Source organism: Patagioenas fasciata, chromosome W (genome assembly GCF_037038585.1).
Source record: "Patagioenas fasciata isolate bPatFas1 chromosome W, bPatFas1.hap1, whole genome shotgun sequence".
NCBI lineage: Eukaryota > Metazoa > Chordata > Aves > Columbiformes > Columbidae > Patagioenas > Patagioenas fasciata.
In genome coordinates, this window is record NC_092559.1 from 57,578,670 (window position 1) to 57,602,190 (window position 23,521).

The 23,521-nt window shown below is 42.5% G+C and overlaps 1 protein-coding gene across 1 annotated transcript; it reads left to right on the top strand.

The window, feature by feature from the left end:
• Nucleotides 1-337: 337 nt before the first annotated feature.
• LOC136115711 (3-hydroxy-3-methylglutaryl-coenzyme A reductase-like) lies at nt 338-10,062 on the top strand. Its single transcript, XM_071801627.1, has 5 exons — nt 338-513; nt 7,897-8,011; nt 8,498-8,649; nt 9,501-9,745; nt 9,887-10,062. Exons 1-5 carry the CDS (start codon nt 338-340, stop codon nt 10,060-10,062), a joined length of 864 nt encoding a protein of 287 aa, XP_071657728.1.
• Nucleotides 10,063-23,521: the final 13,459 nt, after the last annotated feature.

Consider the following 23,521-nt stretch of genomic DNA (forward strand, 5'->3'; position numbering starts at 1 on the left):
AGAGCCCATTAGGGTGTATTTTAGCTCACTGAAAAGAGTGAGGGGACCACCTGGTGGAAATGTGAATAAGAAAACTTTGTGAATAAGAAAGCTTTGAATTATGGTACTTTATTGCAATTGATGACATTCTTGAGGACAGAATGAAAATGAGATAAAGTTGTGTATGCTGATATGTTTTTCACTTTGCAAAATTACTCAGAGTGGCAGGAAGAATGCGGCACCACAGGATCCTTTTGTTTTAACATTAGAAAAGGATCAGAACAAAGTGCAGGGGAAGCCAAAATGGTGTTGTTCAGCGTGTAGTATAGGACAGAGATGTTTACAGGTAACTCCACCGATGAGGGAGGAGGAAAGGCTAGAAGATTCTGTGTTCCCACCGGTGGGTAGAAATGAAGATAGTGTGCCTTCACTTTCCGATGTGGTATCTGATGAAACCTCAGAATGTGAAGAGGCACAAGAAGAGGAAAGCAAGGGGCAAGAAGAGAAGAACCCCTATCACAGCTCAGACCTGTAGTAGGAGAGGACCAATCATACAAGCACCCCTTAGGCAAGCAATGGGGCCGACAGGGCCCACACAGATAAAAGTCCCCTTTACCATTAATGATTTAGATGCTTGGAAAGAGATGGTGAAAAATTATCGGGATGACCCTTCAGGGACTGATAAGAGATTTGAGCTGATTCACAGAATTACAGAAAGTTGGGGATTGGAAAGGACCTCAAAAGATCATATAGTCCAATCCCCCTGCCAGAGCAGGAACACTTAGATGACGCTACACAGGAAGGTGTCCAGGTGGGATTTGAATGTCTTCAGAGTAGGAGACTCCACTACACCCCTGGGCAGCCTGCTCCAGTGTTCTGTTACCCTCACTGTAAAGAAGCTTCTTCTCAAATTTAAGTGGAACCTCTTGTGTTCCAGTTTGAACCCATTACCCCTTGTCCTACCATTGGTTGTCACCGAGAAGAGCCTGGTTCCATCCTCCTGACACTCACCCATTATATATTTGTAAACATTAAGGAGGTCACCCCTCAGTCTCCTCTTCTCCAAGCTGAAGAGACCCAGCTCCCTCAGCCTTTCCTCATAAGGGAGATGCTCCACTCCCTTAATCATCTTGGTTGCCCTGCGCTGGACTCTCTCCAGCAGTTCCTTGTCCTTCTGGAACTGAGGGGCCCAGAACTAGACACAATATTCCAGATGTGGTCTCACCAGGGCAGAGTAGTGGGGAAGGAAAACCTCTCTCGACCTACTAACCACCCCCCTTCTGATACACCTCAGGATGCCATTGGCCTTTCTGGCCACAAGGGCACAGTGCTGACTCATGGTCATCCTGCTGTCCACCAGGACCCCCAGGTCCCTTTCCCCTACACTGCTCTCTAATAGGTCATTCCCCAACTCATACTGAAACCTGGGGTTGTTCCTACCCAGATGTAAGACTCTACACTTTCCCTTGTTAGATTTAATTAAATTTTTCCCTGCCCAACTCTCCAGCCTGTCCAGGTCTCGCTGGATGGCGGCACAGCCTTCTGGTGTGTCAGCCACTCCTCCCAGCTTGGTGTCATTAGCAAACTTGCTGACAGTACACTCTATTCCCTCATCCAAGTCATTGGTGAATATATTGCATAATACTGGCCCCAGTACTGACCCTTGAGGCACTCCACTAGATACAGGCCTCCAACTAGACTCCGCCCCATTGGCCACAAGTCTCTGGCTTCTTCCCCTCAGTCAGTTCGCAGTACACCTCACTACCCGATCATCCAGACCTCACTTCCTCAGTTTAGCCATGAGTATGCTGTGGGAGACTGTGTCAAACGCTTTACTGAAGTCAAGGTAGACCACATCCACCACTCTGCCATCATCTATCCACCTCATTATGTCTTCATAAAAGGCTATGAGGTTGGTCAAGCACGACTTCCCTTTGGTGAAGCCATGGTGACTGCCGCAACGACCTTCCTCTCCTTGATAAGCCTTGAGATGGCACCAAGGACAAGTTGTTCTATCACTTTTCCAGAGATGGAGGTGAGGCTGACTGGTCTATAGTTACCCGGGTCCTCCTTCTTGCCCTTTTTGAAGAATGGAGTGACATTTGCTTTCCTCCAGTCCTCAGGCACCTCTCCCGTTTCCCAAGACTTGGCAAAGATGATGGAGAGTGGTCCAGAAATGACCTCAGTCAGTTCCCTCAGCACCCGTGGGTGCATCCCATCTGGATCCATGGATTTATGGATGTCCAGATTGCCTAACTGCTCCCTAACCTAGTCCTCATCAACCGAGGCAAACTCCTCCATTGTCCTGACTCCCTGTGGGGCCTCAGGGGTACGGGGCTCCTCAGGACAGCCTCCGGCAGAGTACACAGAAACAAAGGCGGCATTCTGTAACTCTGTCTTCTCTATATCTTCTGTCACCAGGGCATTCATCAGTGGGCCTACATTGCTTCTGGTGTAAGTTTTATCTGACATGTATTTGAAAAAGCTCTTTCTGTTGTCCTTGACCCCTCTCACCAGCTTTAATTCTAAGGAGACCTTAGTTTTCCTAGTTGCCTCCCTACATCCTCTGACAACAGCCTTATATTCTTCCCAAGTGGTCAGCCCCTCTTTCCACAATCTTTAAACTCTCCTCTTCCACTTGAGCTTACCCAGCAGCTCCCTGTCTAACCACCCAGGCCTCCTGGCTCCCTTCCTTGACTTCCTACATGTCAGGATGCTCTGATCTTGAGCCTGGTAGAAGCAGTCCCTGAATGTTAACCGTCTTGGGCCCCTTTACCTTCAAACAGCCTTGCCCATTGGATTTCCCCTAGCAATTGTCTTAAAAGGCCAAAGTTTGCCCTGCTGAAGTCCAGGCTTGCAATTCTGCTTGCTATTCTGTTCCTTCCACACAAGATCCTGAACTCCACCATTTCATGATCGCTGCAACAAAGGCAGCCCTCAACCTTTACTGCTTCAACCAGACCCTCTTTGTTAGTGAGGATGAGATCCTGCAGTGCACCTCTCCTAGGCGTCTCCTCCACCATTTGCGTCAGAAAGTTGTCGTCAATGCACTGGAGGAACCTCCTAGACTGTGGCTGGCTGGCTGAGTAGTCCTTCCAACAAACATCAGGGTAGTTAAAATCCCCCAACACAACCAGGACCTGTGATTGTGAGGCTGCTCTCAGCTGCCTCTAGAAGGTCTCATCAACTTCCTCAGCCTGATCTGGTGGCCTGTAATAGACACCCACAACAGTATCGCCCCTGTCAGCCTGCCTTTTAGTTTTCACCCATAGACTCTCAACTCGCTCCTCCTCCGTGCCTGGACAATACTCAATACATTGTAGTTGCTTTCTCATGTAAAAAGCAACTCCACCACCACGCCTGGCTGGCCTGTCTTTCCTGAAAAGGACATAGCCATCCATGGCCACATTCCAGTCATGTGAGCTGTCCCACCATGTCTCTGTAATTGCCACCAGATCATAAACTCCTGACCAAACACAGGTTTCTAACTCCTCCTGCTTATTCCCCATGCTGTGTGCATTGGTGTACAGGCATTTCAGGGAGTGTGCTGAGCACACTGATTTCACCCTATGGGTATGGGAGGCCTCCCGTTCTTCATCATTTCTAGTGTGCTGGCCCACTGATGCAAGAGTCCCCTAAATAAAGGTAAAAGATTTGGGGGTGACAACCCCTAAAAATAATATTTGAAAGAAGGTTGGAAAAAAAAAGAAAAGAGAGAAAAAGGAAAGAAAAGGGGAAGAGAAACTGTTCAAGTCCTTGCTTTGGTTTATGAGTGTTTATGAGTGCACAAATACGTGTTACTTGTTTTATTCGTTGTTGTTACAATTGTTTCTTTGTGGTGGTGTTTGTGTAAGCCCACTGTAAGCCTTCTCCCGCTCTGTGCTTCCCCTTTCCTCTCCCCCCTTGTGGTTTTTACTTACAGGATTGGGTTGGGAATGTCTGTTCCTTGAATTATAATACTTGCAACTGATGTTGTTTTTAAAGCGAGAAGGGAAATGGGATGAGGTCATGTATGCAGAGATGTTTTTCTGTTTGTGGAGGCATTCCGAACGGCAAAAGGAATGTGGTATCACTTTGGCTTTGGAAAGGGAAGGCAAAGGAGAAGATAATCTGGAAAAAAATCTCAAAAGGTGTTGTTCTACATGTAAACTGCAAAAATTGCAAGGAGATGATGCTAGCGATTTGGATGTTGCTTGGAGGATCATCAGAAAGATGAATGAGAAGCTCAGTTAATTGTGACTTTAGAGGGAATTTCTGATAAAGATCAGGGAGTAAGCCGAGGTCAGGGAATGGAGAAAATCAGTGAGCATATTGTAAACAAGAGGGACACTGGAAAAGAGATTGCCCTCAATTAAGAAAAAGAAATTCAATGTTTGTTTGTTGCTGTGCTTAAATAAGGTCGCTAAGCTTAATGAATGACAAGGACCAAGGAAATCTTCCCCAGCAGAATTAAACTGGAGGGGAAGATCAGAGGTTGAGTGTCTGGTAGATATTAGAGCCTCATATTTGGTTTTGAATACTAAGAATTCATGCCGAGATTTGGTACGCCAATTGGAATGTCCTCTGACAAAGGACCACTTTTTGTTGCCAAAATTATTTCAGAAATAAGTAAAATCCTCCTCTGATAAAAGAAAATTTGAAACGATATCGTACTTAATTGTGGCTTTTGTATAAATTGGATAATGAGGAAAATGACCTGAATATGGGACCCTAAGTTATAGTAGTCTATTACAGGTAATGTTGTTCTGCAGAAATTTGGAAAAATTGGATGAAGTACAGTACTGTATGATAATTTGCTCTTATTGTTATATAATAATTTTGAAATCAGAAAAGAATTTAAGTTGTTAAAAACTCTGATTCGCATTGAATCTATGTGCTGGTTGGAGATATGGGAAAGAAAACTAAATGCTGTGCTGGATGTGAACTTGGGAGAGGTTGTATTTAAAAGCTGCTAGAATGAGCCTATTTGGATCTAGAAAGATTGAAATAATAGATGGATGTTTAATATGCTGTTTACTGACATCTGTAAGAAATTGCAAAAGGTAAATGGGGCTGAGGAATGTAAAAGGAATAGCTATTGCTCAGATAATTGGAATTGCATATCAAGTGTATAATAGCAGGAATGAAATGGAAAAAAAAAAGAGGCAAAAAGAGCCCAGGTCTGTGCTGTACAACTCAAACATAAATTTCAGGCCTGTGTCAATCTGCAAGATGAACTCAGCTCATTGTAGCTGAGGAATCTGCCAGGGCCTGGCAGCTCCCACTTGGTACCAGAGATTACACCACCTGTATGCACCTGTATGGCCTCACTTGTATCTAAACTCCAGGGAGAAGAAAAAAAAAAAAAAAAAGAAAAAGATGGCTACCCACTGCTAAAGTGGCAAAAGACGGGGGGTCTCTTCCCTTGCCACAGTGATATGCTAGAGATCTGTAATACTGAATGGAGACTAAGGGTGAATTTAAAAGCAAAGGAATCCACAGCAGATCCCTGGTTCCAATGAAGCCGAGAAATTAAATCACATTTTTTTTTAATAGACTTATTCTGTGATAACTAGTTGAAAGAGACTTTTTAGTAAATTCACCATGCTAGTTCTTGGGGTCATGGGAAAGAAAAGGAAGGGAAAAAAAAGAAAAAAAGAAGAAAAAGAAAAAAGAAAAAAAGAAAAAAGAAAAAAGAGAAAAGAAAAGAAAAGAAAAGAAAAGAAAAGAAAAGAAAAGAAAAGAAAAGAAAAGGCCATTTTTCAAAACCAATGGAATGCCAAATCTTGGACAAAGATTTAACACATGAATTCTTGTATATGCCAGAAAGCACTATACCTCTACCTCTCTTAGGTAAAGATTTTTTAAGTAAATTGTAAGCTCAAATAACATTTTCTGAGAATCCTGTTCAGCTGCATATCCCACAAGAAAATGCTTGGAAGGTGCAGATCTGCTTTCTGCAAGCAAGAAATCTCCAAGGAAATTTTGGATGCTGTATTTCCACTAGTATGGGCAGCTGAAGTATCTGGTAAAGCAAACACTACACTGATAGAGATAGAACTGAAGCAGAACTGAAATAGGACTTCAATCCAGTAAGGAAAAACAATATCCAATAAACTTGAAAGCCAAAATGGGGTTAGAGACTTTGATGAACAAGTTTATGCAAGATGGACTTTTGCAGGAATGCCAATCAGAATATAATACTCCCATTTTGCCAGTAAATAAGCTGCATTCTGTGGAATACTGATTGGTACAAGATTTGAGAGCCATTAATCAGACTATGATAAATGTGCACCTGGTAATGCCAAAACCCATACACTCTTTAAGTAATATAGCAGGAAATAACATTTATTTTATTGTTTTTAATTTTTTTTCAGGTAGACAGTGATGAAACTGAAAGGGCAAAACAAAAGAAAATGAAGAGAGACTTCAGGGCCTTGGGACACATGGTCAAGGGATCAGGAGCACAAGTAGTGTTATCCTCTATCCTCACAGTTGCAGGGTACAATGAAGAAAGATACAGGAAGACCCAGCAGATCAATATCTGGCTGCGGGACTGGTGTCACCAGCAGAATTTTGGGTTTTTTGATCATGGGTTGGCTTAGATGACACCTGGTCTGCTAGAAACAAATGGGATGGACCTGTCTCAAAAGGGGAAAATGATCTTGGGGCAGGAGTTAGCAGGACTTATTGAGAGGGCTATAAACTAGATTTGAAGGGGTAGGAAACCAGGTGTGGCAGAGGGATACACAGGGGCGACATGCCAGCATCTGAGGGGAGTGCTAATGAGGTCCTTCAGTCTGCCGTCCCAGTGGAGGTACGGGATGGAGAACCACGCAGTAAGAGAAACACAAGGGTTGTCGATGTGTCAGAAACCGTGGAAGCACTTGATGATGGCCACAAAGGAATTAGGGCCCTGCTGAAGTGCATCTATACAAATGCACACAGCATGGGCAACAAACAGGAGAAGCTGGAAACCATTGTGAGGCAGAAAAACTATGATTTAATTGTCATCTCAGAAACATGGTGGCATGACTGTTGTAACTGAAGTGCTGTAATGAATGGCTATAAACTCTTCAGAAAGGATAGGTGAGGAAGGAGAGGAGGTGGGGTAGCCATGTATGTTAAGGAGTGTTTTGATTGTATGGAACTTGATGAGGGTGATGATAGGGTTGAGTGTCTATGGGTGAAAATCAAGGGGAAGGGCAACAAGACAGACATCCTGGTGGGGGTCTGTTACAGGCCACCCAACCGGGATGAAGAGACAGATGATCTTGAGTAACATTACACAGCACATACAAGAGAACCATATGATCAGACCCAGTCAACATGGGTTTATGATGTTACAGCAGTAACATCTCATTGGCTAATTTTGCTATCATCAGTGTTACTCTTCTACTCCCTTCTCTCTCACGGGTACATCCTTAATATCTCCGGATACTCCTTTACTCCCATCTTTCTCATGGGTAGGCCTTCATATCTTCAAGGCTAATTTCTGTTCCCATGCCCTCCGTCAGGGAATCCACGGACCCACCGTAGTTCCCCCACACCTGTGCTTCTTGTAGGCTATGCATTTCTTCACTGAGGTATACACTAGCATGTTTGTCTTCCTTTCAAGTTGAACAGAGGGAATGCACAGAAAGAGTTATGGTGGCTCAGCTGATGGACAATAACTTGTTAATGCCGCTGTAAATGAGTTGCGCTCAATAGTATGAGTTCTGATCTAAAGCAGAGTAAATAAATTCTATTTTAAATTAATGACTGTCCAAAGTTTTTCACTATTTAAAGTCTAACATAAACTAAACAGTAGACTGTAGGCTAACTCTTTTTTTGGTAATTTCTTAATGATTAAATAAAAATACAGTGTTGAAGCTCACTTGTTGTTTCTTCTAATATGTACTAAATAGGACCTATTTTTAAATTTTGTTATTTTTGCAGCTTTCAAGAGAGTCGTGAAGGGTGTCCTATATGGCAGCTTAGCCATTTCACTCGTGTTCTGGAAGAAGAAGAAAATAAATCAAATCCTATAACACAGAGAGTCAAAATGATTATGGTTTGTGGCTTTTTTTTTTTTCCACCTGTAGTTATGCAATCAGTAAGATGTCCTGGTGCAACAAATAAAGCTTTTGTTTTCTATAGACTTGTGTTTTGTGTCCCATTAGTCTAGTTTACTCCGGTAATTTTAAAAAAAGTCCTCTGTGTCTACACCTAAAGTCTTCCAGTGTATGCCATTTCTGTGCAAAACACTCATGGCTTTTTCATGTGTACTAATTCATTCCCTCTTATCCCTATGGTGCTCTCAACTTCCTCTGCATATTACTTGAGCCAAGAAGAAGGATGTGATGAGACAGGTTCAAAGCTATGATTGTTATGATAGACCAAAAATGGTGTTGATGAGAGGTATGGAAAATCAACCTTTAGCTTTAGACTTTTGAGGCATGGGAAACAAAAAAACAAAACCTCAAAAAGTGTAATTTTAATAGGTTAGATACCTAGTTCCAGTTCAAAAATTAATATTTGTTTTGTGTTTTTAATAGAGTTGCTGGGTTTGGTTCTTGTTCATGCCCACAGTTGCTGGATAGTGGAACCAGCTGCTCAAAACAGTACTGTAGAAAATGTAGTGGGATTGGATGAAAATGCACCAAAGATAATTGAACCTAATGTTTTGTTATGGCAGTTCTACCTTTCTCAGTAGGTGACTTCACAGAAGAGAAGTGTATTTCCTTGATTAGAGTCTATTCTCCAGTGCTGCCAAGCTATGGTCCTAGGGTACAACACTTGTAAACTTGCAGAATTGACAACTGAAGGATTTCTTGGAACCAGAGATGTCATTTCATAAGAAATATTTCAATATTATGCTGTTTGTTCAATCTTCTTGAAGTAATAAGAACATTATCAGGAGCCAGCTGTCCTATATGCGTCATAATGCTATCTTTTCCCACTAGCACTGTCATCTTTCAGAGCACACTGGAAATTTTCTGACTGCACTAGAGAAATTATTTATGCAGAGCTTCTGAACATTCGCATACAAGCACAAAAGCTATGGTATTATTGCTTTGCCTTCAGCTCAACTGAAGTTAGTGGCAGCTGTGGTTCCATGTTACTTCTGAAAAATCAGAACTGTCTCTTAGGGTTTTCCCCCTCCTAGCAGCTCAACCTGCATCAGTAGTAGTCATTATTGGCAGAAGATGATAAATGAAACTTTCAACTTTGTTGTTGGGAGACGGGTGTTAAATCAATTTGATGTAACTGTTAAACAGTGAATATTTTCCAGTCATTTCTCTTACTGAGACTACTTTTTAACTAAGATTTAGAAAATAGTTAATGCAATCTAAAAATTCTTAATATAAATAATTATTTATTTACCCTACCCTAACCTAGCATGCTTGAATGTCCTGCTAGAAATGTCTTTTGACAGGAATTTCAGTAACTGTATAAATGATGATCAAACTATTACCCTTTCTAAAGCAAAGGGATGTCAGAATGTTGTTATAAACAAATTGTATATACCATGTATTTACTTCTTGTTTTGTCTTTTTTAGAATGACCGGTATGGATATTGAACAAGTAATCACTCTTGGATTAGCCCTTCTCCTTGCTGTGAAATATATTTTCTTGGAGCAAGCAGAGATCGAATCCACACACTCACTGAAGAATCCCATAACATCTCCAGTGATGGTCCAGGAAAAGGTCCCTGAGAACTGTTGCAGGAAGCGATCTGGACTTCTGAAAAACAATCAGATATCTAACACTGTAGAAGAAGATTTAGTTCCCAAAGATGGAAATGGTAATTTTTGGCATTTTAAAGTTTGAAGCTATTCCTGAATATTTGGAAAAAAATAGAGAAATCCATGTTAGCATGTTGTATTTAGAATCAAAATTTAAGATATTTTGTAACCCCAAGTTCATTTTAATTGTCTTTATGCAGCTGAAGTCATAAAACCTGTATTAGCAGGGTTGTCAGCCAAGGCTGCATTTGTAGTTGGCAGTTGCAACCCTGTGGAGACTTCTTTACTTCTTAATAGAAAAGAGGAAGAAGCTGAGTTGCCTAAAGAAGCACGTTCTATTGTGGAATGTGTTCGTATACTTGGAAATGCCAAGTAACGGAACACTGGAACAGGCTGCCGAGGGGGTTGTGGAGTCTCCTACTCTGGAGACATTCAAGATCCGCCTGGACGCATTCCTGTGTAGCCTCATATAGGTGTTCCTGCTCCGGCAGGGGGATTGGACTAGATGATCTTTCGAGGTCCCTTCCAATCCCTAACATTCTGTGATTCTGTATCTAGTGGAGTCCCTCAAGGGTCGATACTGGGACCAGTACTATTCAGTATATTCATCAACGACTTGGATGAGAGAATAGAGTGCACTGTCAGCAAGTTTGCTGATAACACAAAACTGGGAGGAGTGGCTGACACGCCAGAAGGCTGTGCTGCAATCCAGCGAGACCTGGACAGGCTGGACAGTTGGGTGGGGAAAAATTTAATGAAATATAACAAGGGCAAGTGTAGAGTCTTGCATGTGGGCAGGAACAACTCCAGGTACCAGTATAAGTTGGAGAGCAGTGTAGGGGAAAGGGACCTGGGGGTCCTGGTGGTCAGCAGGATGACCATGAGCCAGCACTGTGCCCTTGTGGTCAAGAAGGCCAATGGCATCCTGGGGTGTATTAGAAGGGGGGTGGTTAGTAGGTCCAGAGAGGTTCTCCTTCCCCTCTACTATGCCCTGGTGAGACCACATCTGGAATATTGTGTCCATTTCTGGGCCCTTCAGTTCAAGAAGGACAGGGAACTACTTGAAAGAGTCCAGTGCAGGGCAACAAAGATGATTAAGAGAGTGGAGCATCTCCTTTATGAGGAAAGGCTGAGGGAGCTGGATCTTTTTAGCTTGGAGGAGACTGAGGAGTGACCTCCTTAATGTTCATAAATATATAAAGGGTGAGTGTCATGAGGATGGAGCCAGGCTCTTCTCGGTGACAACCAATGATAAGACAAGGGGCAACAGGTAGAAACTGGAACACAAGAGGTTCCACTTAAATATGAGAAGAAACTTCTTCACAGTGAAGGTGACAGAACACTGGAACAGGCTGCCCAGGGGGGTTGTGGAGTCTCCTTCTCTGGAGACATTCAAAACCCGCCTGGACACGGTCCTGTGTAGCCTCATCTAGGTGTTCCTGCTCCGGTGCGGGGATTGGACTAGAGGATCTTTTGAGGTCCCTTCCAATCCCTAACATTCTGTGATTCTGTGAATGCAGATTTCTGCTCATACTGAACCAGAGTTCAGCTGAATGAAAATAGTACCTTGAGCTCATGTTAAAATGGAAGTTTATTTAAAAATAATTTAACAGTATTAAATTAACTTTATTTAATAGACCGGTGAGAAACAGGGTTTTAGCACTCCAAAAGTGACTTAAATACAGGTTCGGATATCAGTTGAGGAAAATTATTAAGACAGACATCCTGGTGGGGGTCTGTTACAGACCACCCAACCGGGATGAAGAGACAGATGATCTTGAGTAACATTACACAGCACATACAAGAGAACCATATGATCAGACCCAGTCAACATGGGTTTATGAAAGGCAGGTCCTGCTTGACCAACCTGATCTCCTTCTGTGACAAGGTGACCCACCTGGTAGATGAGGGAAAGGCTGTGGATGTTGTGTACTTAGACTTCAGTAAGGCCTTTGACACCGTATCCCACAGCATTCTCCTGGAGAAGCTGGCAGCTCATGGCCTGGATGGGTGTACTCTTCAATGGATAAAGAACTAGCTAGAGTGCCAGGTCCAAAGAGTTATGGTGAACAGAGCCAAATCCAGTTGGCAACCGATCATGAGTGGTGTTCCCCAGGGCTCAGTATTGGGACCAGTTCTGTTTAATCTCTTTATCAATGATCTGGATGAAGGGATTGAGTGCACCCTCAGTAAGTTGCCAGATGACACCAAATTGGTTTGGAGTGTTGACCTGCTGGCGGGTAGGAAGGCCATACAGAGGGCCTGGAGCACAAGTCTTATGAGGAGTGGTTGAGGGAGCTGAGGTTGTTTAGTCCGGAGAAAAGGAGGCTGAGGGGAGACCTTATCACTGTCTACAACTATCTGAAAGGAGGTTGTAGCATAGAGGCTGTTGGTCTCATCTCCCAGGTAGTAACTGATAGGATAAGAGGAAATGGCCTCAAGTTGTGCCAGGAGAGGTTTAGATTGGATACCAAGAAAAAATTCTTCATGGAAAGGGTTGTCAGGCATTGGAAAAGGCTGCCCAGGGAACTGGTAGAGTCACCATCCCTGGAGGTGTTTAAAAGGCGTTTAGACGAGGTTCTTAGGCACATGGTTTAGTGCTAGACTTAGGTTAGGTTATGGTTGGACTCGATGATCTTGAGGGTCTCTTCCAACTGAAATGATTCTATGATTCGATGATTCTATGAAAGATGTCTTTTTCTATATACCATCACATTCAGAGGTCCAGAAGCTGTTCAACTTTGAATGGGAAAAACCTACCACTTGAAGAAAGATGCAACTTGCTGGACTGTTTGCCAAAAGTACATAAGAACAATCCTGCTTTGCCTGGTAATGTACTGGTGGAAACACAGTTTGGCCAGTATCTGTGATTGTATTGTGCCTGTGACTGTTTTGTTGATTCAAGAGGCAAGGAAACTAACTTTGAGACAGCAAATTACTGTATTTGTGCCACATGCTGTGGCCTCAGTGCTGGAACAACAAGGACACCATTGACTGTCACCTAGCAGAGTGGTACAGTACCAAGCAGCATTATTGGAACAGGATGATGTGAGTTTGAAAACAACATATTTGAATCCTGCTGCTTTATTGCCTGTATCTAGTGATGAAAATTTGGAGCATAATTGTATGCTAACTATTGAACAAGTCTTTTCTAGCGGACCAGATTTAAAGGATTCTCCACTGGAAGATCCGGAGTGGACTGTCTATGCAGATGGGAGTACTTTTACTCTGAGTGGAGAACGACCATCTGGATACACTGTGTTAACTTTAGAGAACATAACTGAAATGCAACCATTGTCATCAAATACCTCAGCATGGAAAGCTGAACTTATTGTTTTGACTAGAGCCTAAGTCACAAGATAAGCAAGTTAATACATACAGACTCTAAATATGTTTTTGGAATTGTACAGGCACATGGGACAATATTAAAAGAAAGAGGACTTCTGACTTTACGAGTGTCACCTATCAAACATGAGCAAGGAATGTTGAAGTTATTAGAAGCTGTTCTAACCTGAAGAGGTATCAGCAATGCACTGTAAAACTCACCAATTTGGTCAAATGTTAAAAGATATGCAAAGTTGTAAGACAGTGTTAAAGGCCCCATCTGGAGAGGTAAAAGAGAGGGAATTTTCTGCGATCATATTGATAAATTTGTCTTTCTGAATTTTCTAGATGGCCTGAAGCTTTCCCATGCCAGATCAACAAAGCTAGGGAAAGAGTAAAAAAATTATTCAATAAAATCATACCAAGGTTTGGTTGTTCCACATTTTATAGCAGAAATAATATGGACTATTTTTACTCTTCTGGGGGTAAGATGGGATCAATCTAGTGGAAAGGTTAAAAGAATGAACCAATCTAAAAAACGGAAAATTAGCTAAATCGTGTTAGGAAATTCATGTAAAATGGATAGATGGGTTGCTAATTATTTTACTGAAAATTTGCATTACTTAAAGAATAAGAGAAAAATAAACCATTTTGAAATATTGTATGGGAGACCCTATTCAGTAAACTTGACAGGAAAAACTAATCAAATGCGTATTTTGGGGAACCAAATGCTCATTGAATTTATGATGTCTTTGGGAAAAACTTTCTCATCATTACATAGGTATATCCAAGAGAAAGCACCTGTGTCATTGGATGTGCCTGTACCTTCCTTCTGACCTGGAGATCCAGTCTGTCCTTGGGCCTGAAAGGATAAACCTTGAAAGAGAGGTGTGGAGGACTCTGTACGGTACTGTTGGTAACTAACACTGCGAAACATAAAGGAGTCAGTTCCTGGATTCACCACACTAGATTAAAGAAAAGTACAGACACTGGGTAGAAATCAGAAAAGACCACTCCTTTAACTCTAAAACTTACAAAAATATAATGAACTTCACTTGGACTGAAATAGTATCTTATACAGAATTTCATTGTATTCAAGGAGATTTGTAATATTCATTGTAGCATTAACATTAGTGTGTTTTCTTTGTAGGTATTTGTTTAAACATGTATTACAGTTACATAACCCTTTGCCTGTTATAGGGTACAGCAAGTTCACTGTTAAATCAGGAGAATCCATGGACCCAACATGTACATTTTATGATGACCGGGAAAACCATGCAGATAGCTGACATGACCAGTTACTGAGTATGCACATATTGTCACAGAGGCACCCCAAGGTTAGTTTAAGGGACAACAGGGTCCAAAACAACTTTTATTAAACCGGTGAGAAACAGGGTTTTAGCACTCCAAAAGTGACTTAAATACAGGTTCGGATATCAGTTGAGGAAAATTATTAAGGGGCAGCAACTAATACAACAGGCGGTCCACAGAGTACGTGCACGTGGCTTCACCAAAACAATGCCAGAGCCGTCTCTGAGTCCGGGAAGAATACACAATTGTCTGTACACGGTCTGGGATTATTTTAAAGAGATACACGTACTCGTAGTGAGTACGGAAAGTGTACACTCGCAATCCTGCGAGGGTTAATACACGTGCAAATGTGCATGGAATATTACACGTGCTTACATGGAAGCGCAGGAGGAAAATACACTCATGATTGTGCGAGGAAATAATTTATACATGTGCTCGTATTGAGTACGGAAAGTACATGTGCAAATGTGCACGGAAAGGATAAATACACTCGCAATCCTGCGAGGAGAAATTTTACTCACACACGTGGTGGCAAGGCAAGCGGAGTCTCCATCCCGGGGAGGGGGGCTCTCGGCGGCAGCATCTCGCTCGTGCTCCGAGAGACCCGCGACAATGGGCGGAGTCTCAACGAGAATCCCGTTTTTTATACTGGCTGATCAGACCTGACTGTAGGCATTCCAGAAGCTTCTCTGCACCCCCACACTGGCTGTGGGGTGCCCCTGAAGCCTCCAAACATCCCCCACATTGGCCGCAGGCGCCCAGCGGCTCACTCGTGCCTTGGCACTCCCTTCTCCTAATGGCCCTGGACAGGGTGCTCTGAGGCCAAACAAAAGAAACTGTTAGCCTCAAACAGCAGAGAGAGAGGGAGATGTGCCTACTCCTTCCATACTGAAGGAGGGAGGGGGAGAGAGGGGGGTTTGCATCCTACCACACATATTATCTAGAGAATTCAAATAAAGGGGTTCTTATATTAGGAATACCCCTCTGTCCTGGTTTTGTTAAAAACAAGACCAGTTCTCTTTTGATGATTTTTCCTTTCAGCTAAGTTCTTCTAGGTGGCTGTACTTTTCTGAGTTTTTGCCTGCATATTTTTCCTCAGATGCTGTACTCGGTGCTGATAAGAAGACCAATGGAATGCTGAAGAAGCTCATGTTTAGATTTATTACTATGGTAGCCAAGAAAGACTGATAAGATTTCCCACGTTACATCATGAGAGGGGCATGTTTGAGGAGGGGCAGACAGAACAGGTGACTAGAACTGACCAACGGAAGTCTTCCATCCCATAACTGTCATACCCCCTATATAAGAGGTTGATCACGAGGGTCTGGCTCTCTTTGACCATGGTTGTCATCTAAAGAGGACCCTGTCTGCTTGCCTGTGATACTAGGCCCGAGGCCCTGCTATCCCTGAAATCCAGTTTCCAGTTTGCTGTGAAGTCCTGCCCATGACTTCCGGGGGCCTGGCCTGCAGCTGCTGGAGCCACGCCAGCTCCACCCACCCAACTCCGCTGCTGCTGGAGTAACACCAACTCCATATCAAGCATTCAAGACTGGTTTTGTATATTTTGTATATATTCTCTATTTATTAGTAGAACCCTTTAAACCCTTCCAACTTGAAGTCTAAGTCTCTCTTCCTTCCTCCTTATCCTCCTTATCATGTTTGTGATCTAAAGGAGAGGGTGGAGGGAGGGTAAAGGAGGTAACAGAGAGCATCTACCATGGTTTATTGCTGCTTTGCCTTAAACCTTGACACCCTCCCTATTAATATATCTTGGGAAAAAGAATCATGACTGAGTTGGAGGAGATTTGGAAACATACTACAGTCTTGCATGAGGTACAGAAAAGCAATACCTCTTACATATTTCAAGAAGTTTGGACATGATTAGTGTCCTGGATTTCTGATTTACAGACAGAGATTAAGAAATTGACTGTCATTATTGTATTAGCAATTGTTATGTTTGCATGTTATGTTGCAATGTGTGATTAAGTGTTGTGCTGCAGTCACTAAAAGAGTTCAGAAAAGGTGAGACTTATTTGATATATATATGTGACAACCTTGAAATGCTCCCCCCCCCCCATCCTTAGCAGAACAAAGGACTATATTATGCCTTAAACATCTGGGATTTGTTACTTTGGGAGGATTAGGTAGATGGCTGTGGAGGCAGACATCTCATCAGTTCAGGCCCCTCAGTTCAAGAAGGACAGGGAACTGCTGGAGAGAGTCCAGCGCAGGGCAACCAAGATGATTAAGGGAGTGGAGCATGTCCCTTATGAGGAAAGGCTGAGGGAGCTGGGTCTCTTTAGCTTGGAGGAGACTGAGGGGTGACCTCCTTAATGTTTACAAATATATAAAGGGTGAGTGTCACGAGGATGGAGCCAGGCTCTTCTCGGTGACAACCAATGATAAGACAAGGGGTAATGGGTACAAACTGGAACAGAAAAGGTTCCACTTAAATTTGAGAAGAAACTTCTTCTCAGTGAGGATAACAGAACACTGGAACAGGCTGCCCAGGGGGGTAGTGGAGTCTCCTACTCTGGAGACATTCAAATCCCACCTGGACACCTTCCTCTATAGCCTCATCTAAGTGTTCCTGCTCCAGCAGGGGGATTGGACTAGATGATCTTTAGAGGTCCCTTCTGATCCCTAACATTCTGTGATTCTGTGATTCTGTGCCTTAGCTTCTGGCATGATAGAGGGTAACCTTTATAACCGGTACCAGTCCTAGCCCCTGGGAAAATTGTCTTGTGTCGTAAGAGCTATCTTAGATTGTCTTCCACCTGAGGTCAGAAGATTGGCAATGTGTGTCAGACCAAATGCATTACCTGTTACCTGGTTGCCAGCAGTGGCCATGATGGACAATATCTAGGGAGGATTTTACTACACCATACTCAGAATAGACTTCCACCAACATGTTCAAGATTGTGTGAATCAGTGCTTTATATTTGATAGTTTTTTTTAAAAAAAAATTATTCCACCTCGAGTAATTTGTCTAGTCCCTTCTGTGAAGGTACATAAACTTTTAGTACTAATATACAGAGCAGAATTCTACAGCGCAGCTACACCTTATGTGAAGAACTGCCTCCTTTTTGTTGTTGATATCCCTTGATGCCCTAGTTTGTACTGGAAGAAATACTTAAGACTTTCATCTTTCTACCACTCAATATGTTACAGCTCTAACAAAGCTTTTCCACCTTCTCAGCTATTCTAATTTTCAGACTGAAAGGCACTAGTTTCTCTATGAGGAATGAATAAAAAGACTATCCTAGCATGTGTTTGAACATCCTTATCTCTGGATCTTTCTCAATTCTAAAATTTCTAAAATTCTGGGTACAGAGTTGGACATGGTATTCAAAGTGTGTGTGTGCAGGCTGGATTTATACATTGACATAATTTCGTGTTTTGGTTTTGCTTCCTAGTAATTTCCTAACTTTCAAATTTTTTGTGTTCTTACTGCTGATTCAGTGGCAATATCTATTATAATCCCAATATTTCATTCCAGAGTAATAATGGGGAGCCTGTCTTTTGATAATTGGTATTGATAGTTTTGAAGTAAATTTGGGATTTTTTTTTCTCATCCCCCAACTATGTACATCACTAAACTTACTTACATTGAGCTCTAATATATTAAACTTGATAAGTATTATAGACTTTGTGCAGATCTCTGTCATCGGTTACTGTTCCTATTACACTGGAATATCTTAAGTTTTGCTCGCAGCACTATCTTGTTTGTTCTCTTTGGTCACTTTTATACTAAATTCACTGTATATATCTTATCTGGAGGTTTCAAAATACAGTCAATATAGTATAAATATGTCACTTAATTTGATATTACTGTGCACAGTATTTATTTAGCAGTGTAGCACAGTGTTGCGTTTAAACTCTTCAGTTTGGCTCCTTATTCTTATGCAGAGCAAAACTGGGGAGAGTTTACTGTCTGGAACAACTTGGGAGGAAAGTCGCTATCATGTCAAAGTGAATTAATGGGATATTTTCTGCCAAGTTGGTTTTGTTTGTTTCATACTGAATTTGAAACGGAGAAGATAGCTGATGAATTTTTCTTAAAAGCATATGCAAGTCCAAACCCTTTGCACTGACTCTTCCATTTTTACTTGGACGATGCAGTCTACATTTGAAAAGTCTCCTTTTGGACAAAAATAAAAGTAGATATCTAGGACAATGATCGAGTCAAATTCTATATGGAAGCAAACAAGGGGCGGAGGCTTATTAAACATGAAATAAGATATTTCTACTGCTCTGTCGAGGGTTAGGATTGCGGGGTGACAATCAAACCCTGGCAGATGTATTGTTAACCTCCTCTCCCCCCCACTTCCCCCTTTTTCCCCTCCCTCTCCCCCCTTCCCACTCAGGACAGGCGATCGGGAGGGAAAGAAGGACAGAGAGAAGAGAGTTGGAAAAGTTAAAGATGTTTTACTAACGCTACTAATAAGAATAGAGAAAATAATACAAAATATACAAAACCAATCTTGTAAGTCTCAGCAACTGCAGAGCCAGCACCCAAAGTCCTGGATTAGACTCTGTAGCCAACCGGAGCTGGATTCAGTCTCTCATTAGGCCTCAGTTCGCAGGGACGACCAGCAAGGTCCTCTCCTAATGTCAGCCATGAGGAAAAAAAAGGGAAAAGGCAAAAGGAAAAAAAAAGAGCCGAGATCCTCGTGATCTCCCACTTTTATATGAAGTATTCACGTGAATGGAATGTTATACACCGTCGGTCAGTCTCTCGATCACCAGTTTCTCGTTGCCCCTCTCGCGAGATGTCCATCCGTGCTTATCAATAAGTTTGCATTCCATTGCTAGGTTTAACCAAAACATGTGTCGGGTTCTCCAGGAAAATGCAGCTAATATGAAGGCTTTAGCTGACAGGCAAAAATTCACTAAAAGAGAAACTTGTTTTTAACAAAACCAGGACATTCCACCCCTTATAATATGACATTCACTGAATACTTAAACCTTATCAATACAATCTATCAATACAATCTAATTAATCACTACTACTATATATATATATACATATGTACATATATACACAGGAGTAATTAATCAGTGGACCATCCTTTGAAAAGTTCATCAAGTTCATTTTGTCACAACAGTCTCCCAGGGCAGGAAAAATCGTACAAGTGCATCTCATGACCACTGTTTGTGGGTTAAGGACACCAACTTCGAAGAAGGTGTCGGGCGCCACTCGAAGAAGCTAGCTCTAGTTTCATCACCATTGTCTTGATCTGAAAGACACTTATTAAACATTGTTAGTGCGGCAATTCACATCATACAGTTCAGCATTGCATATTTTCACCTGAAATCAAATCCCCTTGATTTACACACCGAACTTCTCCATCCTTAAGCATCACCCACCAGGTGCTGCCAGGTCCCTGGGCAAAAACAATCCCACGAATAGGTTTGCCTTTGCCTGAGGCAGGAGTAACCCAGACTGCCTTTCCTAACATATTTTTCATGTGTACTACAGGGACTTTATCTCCTTCTACAGTCCGTAGAATTTCTGATTGGGCAGGCCCGGCTCGATTGGTTGATCCCCTAGTGTTGACCAACCAAGTGGCTTTTGCTAAATGTGAATCCCAGTTTTTAAAGGTTCCGCCACCAAGTGCCTTTAGTGTAGTTTTTAACAAACCATTGTACCTTTCAATTTTCCCAGAGGCTGGTGCATGATATGGAATATGATATACCCACTCAATACCATGTTCTTTGGCCCAATTGTCTATAATACTGTTTTTGAAATGAGTACCATTGTCTGATTCAATTCTTTCTGGCGTACCGTGCCGCCAGAGGACTTGCTTCTCAAGGCCCAAGATAGTATTTCGGGCTGTAGCATGAGGTACGGCATATGTTTCCAACCATCCAGTGGTTGCTTCCACCATTGTAAGTACATAACGCTTACCTTGACGTGTTTGTGGAAGTGTAATATAATCAATCTGCCAAGCTTCTCCATACTTATACTTTAACCATCGCCCCCCATACCATACAGGTTTTAACCGTTTTGCTTGTTTGATTTCGGCGCAAGTTTCACATTCATGAATAACCTGTGAAATAGTGTCCATAGTTAAATCCACCCCTCGATCACGAGCCCATTTGTATGTTGCATCTCTACCTTGATGCCCTGAAGCATCATGGGCCCACCGACCTAGGAAAAGTTCACCTTTATGTTGCCAGTCCAAGTCCACCTCAGCTACTTTAATCTTAGCAGCTTGATCCGCTTGTTGGTTGTTCAGATGTTCCTCGGTGGCTCGACTTTTAGGCACATGAGCATCTACATGACGAACTTTCACAGGCAGGCTCTCTAGTCGAGCAGCAATGTCTTGCCACAGTGTGGCAGCCCAAATGGGTTTACCTCTGCGCTGCCAGTTGCTTTTCTTCCATTGCTGTAGCCACCCCCACAAGGCATTTGCTACCATCCATGAGTCAGTATAGAGATAAAGTATTGGCCACTTCTCTCGTTCAGCAATGTCCAAAGCCAGCTGGATGGCTTTCACTTCTGCAAACTGACTGGATTCACCTTGTCCTTCAGTGGCTTCTGTAACTTGTCGTGTGGGACTCCACACAGCAGCTTTCCACCTTCGATGTTTTCCTACAAGACGACAGGATCCATCTGTGAACAGTGCATACTGCTTATCAGTCTCTGAAAGCGTATTATATGGTGGTGCTTCTTCAGCACGTTTAACTTCCTCCTCATCTGGAGACATCCCAAAGTCTTTGCTTTCTGGCCAGTCTGTAATCACTTCTAATATCCCTGGACGGTTGGGACTTCCAATCCGAGCTCGTTGCGTGATCAGTGCAATCCATTTACTCCATGTAACTTCGGTTGCATGATGTGGAGAGGGAACCGTCCCTTTGAACATCCAGCTCAGCACCGGCAGTCGAGGTGCCAGGAGGAGCTGTGCTTCAGTGCCGATCACTTCTGAAGCAGCTCGAACTCCTTCATATGCTGCTAATATCTCCTTTTCAGTTGGAGTATAGTTGGCCTCAGATCCTTTGTACCCTCGACTCCAAAAACCTAAGGGTCGACCTCGGGTTTCTCCTGGTGCTTTCTGCCAGAGGCTCCAGGTAAGTCCATTATCTCCGGCTGCGGTGTAGAGCACATTTTTAACATCTAGTCCAGTTCGGACTGGTCCAAGGGCCACCGCATGAGTTATCTCACGCTTAATTTGTTCAAAGGCTTGTCGTTGTTCTGGGCCCCACTCAAATTGGTTCTTTTTACGAGTCACTCGATAGAGAGGGCTCACAATGTGGCTGTAGTCAGGAATATGCATTCTCCAAAAACCTACAACGCCCAAGAAAGTCTGTGTCTCCTTTTTATTAGTAGGTGGAGACATTGCTGCAATTTTGTTGATCACATCCATTGGGATCTGACGACGGCCATCTTGCGATTTTATTCCTAAAAACTGGATCTCTCGTGCAGGTCCCTTGACCTTGCTTCGTTTTATGGCAAAACCAGCATCCAAAAGAATATGAATTATTCTCTCACCTTTCTCGAAGACTTCTTTCGCTGTGTCGCCCCATACGATGATGTCATCAATATATTGCAAGTGTTCTGGAGCTTCACCTTGCTCCAGCATGGTCTGGATCAGTCCATGGCAGATGGTAGGACTGTGTTTCCACCCCTGGGGCAAGCGATTCCATGTATACTGGATGCCCCTCCAGGTGAAAGCAAACTGCGGCCTGCACTCTGCTGCTACAGGAATAGAGAAAAATGCATTAGCAATGTCAATTGTAGCATACCACTTGGCTGCCTTTGACTCCAGTTCAAATTGCAGTTCTAGCATGTCAGGCACAGCAGCACTCAGTGGTGGTGTAACTTCATTCAGGCCACGATAGTCTACAGTTAGTCTCCACTCGTCACTAGACTTACGCACTGGCCAGATTGGGCTGTTAAAAGGTGAGCGAGTCTTACTGATCACACCCTGGCTTTCCAATTGACGGATCAGCTTCTGGATAGGAATCAAAGAGTCTCGATTGGTGCAATATTGCCGGCGATGCACCGTCGTGGTAGCAGTTGGCACCTGCTGATCGTCAACCCTCAGCAGTCCTACAACAGAAGGGTCATCTGAAAGACCAGGCAAATCAGACAGCTGTTCAATTTTCTCAGTGTCCACAGCTGCTATACCAAATGCCCACCTATACCCTTTTGGGTCCTTAAAATACCCTCTCCTGAGGTAGTCTATACCAAGGATGCACGGAGCATCTGGACCAGTCACAATGGGATGCTTTTGCCAGTTTTTTCCAGTTAGGCTCATTTCAGCCTCTACAACAGTCAGTTCCTGGGATCCCCCAGTCACTCCAACAATATTGATGGATTGCGTTCCTTTATAATTAGAAGGAATTATTGTGCACTGAGCACCAGTGTCCACTAAAGCTTTGTACTCCTGGGGTTGTGTTGTAAAAGGCCATAGTATTTGTACAGTCCAATAGACTCTGTGAGGCTACTTAAGCCTTTGTCTTTCTTCAGTGGTTAGAGGACTTCACGAAAGAAGTCCTGTCAGATGTCTTGAACATGGCTTTAGAATTCTTACTCTTGTGCATCATTTTCTGAAGGGTCTGTCTTATGCTTTTACAGGTTGAAATTATTTTGACTAGTAAGCTCCTGGTAACTACCAAGGGGAAATGTGATGTAATGTACTTTGTATGTTTTAAATAAATAAAGTTGGTCTAAACTTGGCTTGAATGCATTGGTCCTTGCCATCTTTATTTTTCTGGTTAGCCAAGTATGTTTTTCTAAAGTGATGGTAAGCCGAATTGCTTTCCATGAACTCCCAATTTTAATTTTGTTTGTGTGTAAAACTTAGGTCTTAGGCTTTGAGACAGTTTTATTGAATCATATTAGTTTTATAGAAACTTCTATCTATATATAGTACTTAAATATCTACTGCTTCAGCTAAGTAGCATTCAATGTTTTAACTCCACAATTTAGATTATTCCTTCATGGAAAACTTGTGACCTACAAAGTGTTGAACTGTTTAATATAATCTGTACTGAAGTAGGGAGAAACAGTGTCTTCAACTGTTTTATCATTTTGTTCATCATAATAGATTTTGAAACTAGTAACTCCAAAAATAGTTATAGATCAGACAGCTTGGTAATTTAACACACTGAATTTTCTCAGAATTGTTTGAATACAGCATGTCTGTATATTCCTATTATTTTTAACTGTTTGACACTTATTCCCCAGGAAT